The sequence below is a fragment of the Lipotes vexillifer genome, unplaced genomic scaffold (assembly GCF_000442215.2).
Source record: "Lipotes vexillifer unplaced genomic scaffold, Lipotes_vexillifer_v1.1 scaffold1378, whole genome shotgun sequence".
In the NCBI taxonomy this organism is placed as follows: Eukaryota; Metazoa; Chordata; class Mammalia; order Artiodactyla; family Lipotidae; genus Lipotes; species Lipotes vexillifer.
Window position 1 is genome coordinate 2,189,581 of NW_006775104.1, and position 6,542 is coordinate 2,196,122.

The window sequence follows — 6,542 nt, forward strand, 5'->3', positions numbered from 1 at the left end:
AGGCAGAATATGAAGTTCAGAGGAAGATGTTACCTTGGAAGGAAGGAACAATGCAATATGAGATGCAACATGAGAAGGACTTGACCTGCTGTTGCCAGCTTTACAGATGGATGAAGGGAGCCACAAGCCACGGAATGTGGACAGCCTCTAGAAGTTAGAGAAGGCAAGGAAACAAATTCTTCCCTAGTGTCTGCCCACATTTTGATTTTAGCCTCGGGAGACTCGAGTTGGACTTCTAACTTACAGAAATATACAATAATAAATTGGTGTTTTTCTAAGCCACTATGTTTGTGGTAACTTATTAACAGCAGCCATAGAAAGACTAATATAGACCCCCAAATGATACTAATAACAATTAAAAACAACTGCAGCTATAAATATTTCAGGTCAATTAGATGAGCTAATAACAAGTAAACTGCCTATATTATACTCCTTGGCTAGACTCACCAAGAAAAAAAGAGCAGACTCAAATAAATAAAATCAGAAATCAAAGAGATGTTACAACTGATACCACAGAAACACAAAGGACAAGAGACTACTATGATATAATTATATGCCAACAAAATAGACAACCTAGAAGAAATGTATAAATTTCTAGAAATATACAACCTACAAAGCCTGAATTGCAATGAAATAGAAAACTTGTACAGATCAGTTAGTAGGAGGAGATAGGATCAATAATCAAAAACCTCTCAACAAAGAAAGGTCCATGACCAAAAGCCTCCACTGGTGAAGTCTACCAAACTTTCAGAGGTGAACTAATACCAATCCTTTTCAAACTCTTCCAGAAAACAGAAGAGGGGGAAACTTCCAAATACATTTTACAATGCCAGCATTACCCTGATACCAAAACCAGATAAGGATGCCCCCAAAAAAGAAAATTACAGGCCAATATCCCTGATGAATACAGATGCAAAAATCCTTAACAAAACAGCAAACCAAATTCAACAATACATTAAAAGGATCATACACCATGATGAAGTGAGATTTATTCCAGGGACACAAGGCTGGTTCAACATCTGCAACTCAGTCAATGTGATACACCACATTAACAAAATGAAGGGATAAAAATCATGTGATCATCCCAATAGACAGAGAAAAAGCATTTGACAAAATTCAACACCCATTTATGATAAAAACGCTCAACACAGCAAGTATAAAGGGAATGTATCTCATCGTAATAAAGGCCATATATGACAAGATCACAGTTAACATTATACTCAATGGTAAAAAGCTGAAAGCTTTTCCTCTAAGATCAGGAACGAGACAAGGATAACCACTCTCCCCACTTTTATTCAACATGATATTTGGAAGTCCTAGTCACAGCAATTGGGCAAGAAAAAAAAAAAAGGTATCCAAACTGGGAAGAAGCAAAACTGACACTATTTGCAGATGACATATTATACACAGAAAATCCTAAAGACTCCATCAAAAAACTGTTGGGGGCTGGCTTCCCTGGTGGCGCAGTGGTTGAGAATCTGCCTGCTAATGCAGGGGACACAGATTTGAGCCCTGGTCTGGGAGGATCCCACATGCCGTGGAGCAACTAGGCCCGTGAGCCACAACTACTGAGCCTGCGCGTCTGGAGCCTGTGCTCCGCAACAAGAGAGGCCGCGATAGTCAGAGGCCCGCACGCCGCGATGAAGAGTGGCCTCCGCTTGCCACAACTAGAGAAAGCCCTCGCACAGAAATGAAGACCCAACACAGCAAAAATAAATAAATTAATTAATAAAACAAAGGACTAGTCTTTAAAAAAAAAAGTTTAAAGGCCATTTGTTATCCTTTAAAAAAAAAACTGTTGGAACTAATAGATTCAGTAAAATTGTAAGCTACAAAATCAACAGAAAAATCTTGCATTTCTACACTAGTAATGAACTATCTGAAAGAGAAATGAAGAAAAAAATCCCATTTACAATTATATCAAAATAATAAAACATCTAGGAATAAAATTAACCAAGGAGGTGAAAGATCTGTATATTGAAAACTTAAAGACATTAATTAAAGAAACTGAAGACAAAAATAAATGGAAAGATATTCTGTGCTCATAGATTGGAAGAATTACTATTGTTAAAATGTCCATACTACCCAAAGCAATCTACAGATTCAAAGCAATCCCTATCAAAATTCCAATGGCATTTTTCACAGATATAGAACAAACAATCCCAAAATTTGTGTGGAATCACAAAAGACCCTGGATAGCTAAAGCAGCCTTGAGAAAGAAGAACAAAGCTGGAGACATCACATGCCCTGATTTCAAACAATATTACAAAGCTACAGTAATTAATACAGTATAGTATTGGCATAAAAACTGAGACATAGATCAATGGAACAGAACAGAGAGCCCAGAAATAAACCTACACACTTATGGTCAATTAATTTACAACAAAAAAGCCAGGACTATGCAATGGGGAAAGGACAGACTCTTCAATAAATGATATTAGGAAAACTAGACAACCACATGCAAAAGAATGAACTTGGACCACTATCTTACACCATATGCAAAAATTAACACAAAATTGATCAGAGACTTGAATGTAAGACCTGAAACCATAAAACTCCTAGAATAAAATATAGGCAGTAAGTTCCTTGACATAGGTCTCGGCAATAATTTTTTGAATCTGACACCAAAAGCGAAAGAACAAAAGTGAAAATGAACAACTGGGACTACATCAAACTAAAGAGCTTCTGCACAGCAAAGGAAACCAACAAATGAAAACGCAACCTACTGAATGGGAGAAAATTGCAAACCATATATCTGATAAGGGGTTAATATCCAAAATATACAAAGAACTCATACAATTCAGTACCAAAAAGCAAACAATGCAATTAAAAAATGGGCAGAAGATCTGAATACTCATTTTTCCAAAGAAGACATACAGATGGCCAACAGACACATAAAAGAAGTTCAATATCATTAATCATCAGGGAAACACAAATCAAAGTCACAACGAGATATTACCTCACACCTGTCAGAATGGCTATTACCAATAAGACAAGAAATAACAAGTGTTGGCATGGATGTGGAGAAAAGGGAACCCTCCTACACTGTTGGTGGGAATGTAAATTAATACAGCCACGATGGAAAAAATGGTATTAAGGTTCCTCAAAAAACTAAAAATATAACTACCATATGATCCAGCAATTCCATTTCTTATCTGAAGGAACTGAAATCACTATCTCAAAAAGATATCTACCTACACCCGCCTTGTTCACTGCAGCATTATTTACAATAGCAAAGATATGGGAACAACCTAAGTGTCCATCAATGGATGAATGGATAAAGAAATTGTGGAATATATATGCAATAGAATATTACTCAGCCATAAAGAATGAAATCTTGCTATTTGTGACATGTTTAGATCTTGAGGATATTATGCTAAGTGAAGTAAGTCAGACAGAGAAAGACAAATATTGTACGATCTCTCTTATATATGGAATCAAAAACAAACAAACAAGAAAACCCAACAAACCAAGGTCACAGAAACAGAGAACAGACTGGTGGTTGCAAGAGGTCGGGGGCGGTAGGAGAAATGGTGAACTGTTTGGTTTTTGTTTTTAGTTTAAATAAACTGAATAACATTTTTTTTAAAAGGCTAAATAGAAAATAAACCTATAGGTGCTCATTCAAAGAATTTTACTGGTGTGTACTTGAAACATCACAGCTTTTTGCCTCTGTTCATGTTCATTTTCCTTCCTGTTTAACAATCATGTAATGGCTATAAACCAGATAAAAAATACTTGTGTTATGCTCTGATATGATTTTTAAAAGAATATAAGCTTTTCCAAGCTATATAAGCTTAGGCTAAAGATTATACATTTCCATATGCAAAATTCAATGGAAATGTTTTTAGTTATTTCTTGAGCTCTTTTTAGATGGGATGATGGTCTGATGGCTAGACAAGGGAGACCTTTTTGTATATTTAACAATTACTTACGGAAAAAGTCCTACTGCCAGTGTGTATATACTTCTATAAACTGGAACTATTTATTCAAAGTTCAAAACAGTCTGTGTTCACCTGTGGTTAAAGGCAGGTGTGTGATGCTGTTCAAACAGGTCAGGGTGAACCACGTGGATGACAGTGTAGCCCCAGAAAACAGGAGGAGAAGAATTAGTTTCAGCATACCCCTGATAAAATCTGCAAACCTGAAAAGAAACAATGTTCTATTAATGCTAGCTGGATTTTTTAAATACCATTTACATCAATGACACGTTTTCATTAAACAATAATTTCCTGAAAAAATTTCAGTGCTTTTAAACGCAAGTTTTTTTGATTTTTTTAAACCAATACATTGTATGTGTTTGTGTGTGTGTGATAAATGTTGCTTTGTGATAAATGCATTCTTTTTTCTCTTACAAAACACATAAAATGTGATCTCTGTTCTGGATCTGTAAGTTACAGGATGGATTCTGAGTTTTAAATTGCCACTTTACTTTCTTTATATATTTTTCTATAATTTCCAAACATCCTATAATGAGCACATATTGTCCTAGTTTTAGAAAATAGGCTAACTTGTTGATGTAAACTTGCAAAGATGGCTCTCCCAAAATTCAAACTCACCTAGAGAACAAATACTAATGGTTACACCAGAGCCTTTTGGGTCCTATATGATCTGGTCTCTGCCTCCACTTTCCCTTTGCCTTATTATTCTCCAGCTGCACAGCCCTGTTTCTGTTTCTCCTACATGCTAAGGTTGTTTCCCACAGCAACGGTAGCTTCTGCACCTGTCCTGGAATGCTGGTACCCCCAGATCGTCATATGACTTACTCCTGCTTATTGTTCAGGTCATTTGGGTCTCAGTTCAGGAAGGCTCTCCACGCTTGTGGAGGAAGCCCTCCCCATCCCAACTCCACACTCTATTTTCTCTATAGCATTTAACTCTATTGGAATTTCTCTTGTTTTTGCATTTGTTTGTCTTCCCTATCAGACTATAAGCTTTGTAAGAGCAAGAACGTAGCTCTAGAATAGTGAATTTATTCTACAAAATTTGTGTATAATGTTTCACAGCATTTTAAGTTCTCAAAAATCCTGCTTTGTCTTGAATTAACATGAAACTCCTGGTTGAGATGCTTATCGTTTAGTCATGACCAAAAAGTTTTTCATTTGCCAACTGTTTTTCCTCATCTACTGATGAACCGTTGATTATATAAGCACAATCCTCTTGCTGTGCCTGTACACAGGTTACTCTGTCCTTCAGAATTGTTCCTATTGTAAAAAAACGGATCCCATCCCAAATATAACATATACCATGTTTTCTCTGTTTTTTAAATTGATTTTAATTTCTACTGTAATTATATGACTTGCAATACTATCTTTCATTTTGCACTTATTTGATGTGATGTGGTTAATCATGTTTGTAAAGTGTTATCTAGACTAAAACGACTTCCTATGAGAGCTGATGCCATCTTTTGGTGGGAAAAATGGATGCACCTTTGCCTAGTGACTTTGGTTAGTTCTCTACTATGAAAGTTCACAAACAGAAAATTCTCATGTACTCTGAAAAAGGTTCCACAGCTTGATGGAAATGCCCCTCAAGAAAATCCAAATGCTTTGTTATAATTCCATGCTCACCACTTTTCTGATTTATATTTTGCTATGCTGCATGAACTTACTTGTCAGATGGGCAGATGGTCAGCTATGAGAGAATAAAACAGTTTTCTGGTACAATCAGAATTGAGTGAAATTGAACACTGAGTAAGTTTTCCAGGGCCTGATCACACAAGAATAAACTGACTACTCTGGTCTACCAATTTTAGATAGCTAGTCCTTTCAAATGGGCTTATACCATCAAAGTGTACTGTTAGGACCAAAGTATTACATTTAGTAGTAACCTTTAGTAATATAATCACAAAAAAAAAAACACCCAAAGCACTCATATCTTTAAGGAGATTCTGTTTTGGCATCCCAAAAAGGCTGTTTTGAATATAATCTAAAAATTGATTTTAGGCTTAGGAGATACCTACAATTGATTTTGGATCCCAGAGTAAGGGCAGTACTTTTTAGAACTTCCATTTCAATAATTTAAAAACAGAAACGTCCTCATTCTAACTTTTCCATATAGTTAAAATTAAGGCTTTGTAGAACAAAATGAAGAGAAAGAAGCATTTGAGATGTCATTTCTGATACATCATGTGTCCCTCTTTGACCTATGTGGTGCTCAGAAAAGGATTTGGTAAATGATGACTCGCTATCATTGGCTTGGAGATTTAATTAGAAAAATTAGATATGATTCTTATCAAATGTGATAGGTCAATCAATGTATTCTAGTATCAGTGTAGTGATTTCCTACAAACAGCTATGCTCCTATTCTTTAGCTTTTCGATTTTATCCTCATATTTTTCTAACTTATAAAAACCTCAGATAAAGTGATTTAGAAATTACAGTGACAATTTATTCTTTCCTTAGCCCAGAAACACTAGGCAAACTGTAAGGTTTAGATATAATATTATCCTGTGTCAACTGTGTTTAAATATTTAGATAGCAAGGTGCTTCGCATATCTCATTTGATCTCCCCAAATATGTAATTAGGTTCTCCCATTCCTG

The 6,542-nt window shown here is 35.6% G+C and overlaps 1 protein-coding gene across 1 annotated transcript in view; it reads right to left on the reverse strand.

The window, feature by feature from the left end:
* The window catches only part of SLC49A4 (solute carrier family 49 member 4), a 96,086-nt gene that overhangs the window by 26,779 nt on the left and 62,765 nt on the right, over positions 1-6,542 (reverse strand). Inside the window, exon 7 of the mRNA XM_007449699.1 lies at positions 4,017-4,144. Coding sequence (XP_007449761.1) covers positions 4,017-4,144 — 128 coding nt within the window. The remainder of the gene's footprint in view (positions 1-4,016; positions 4,145-6,542) is intronic.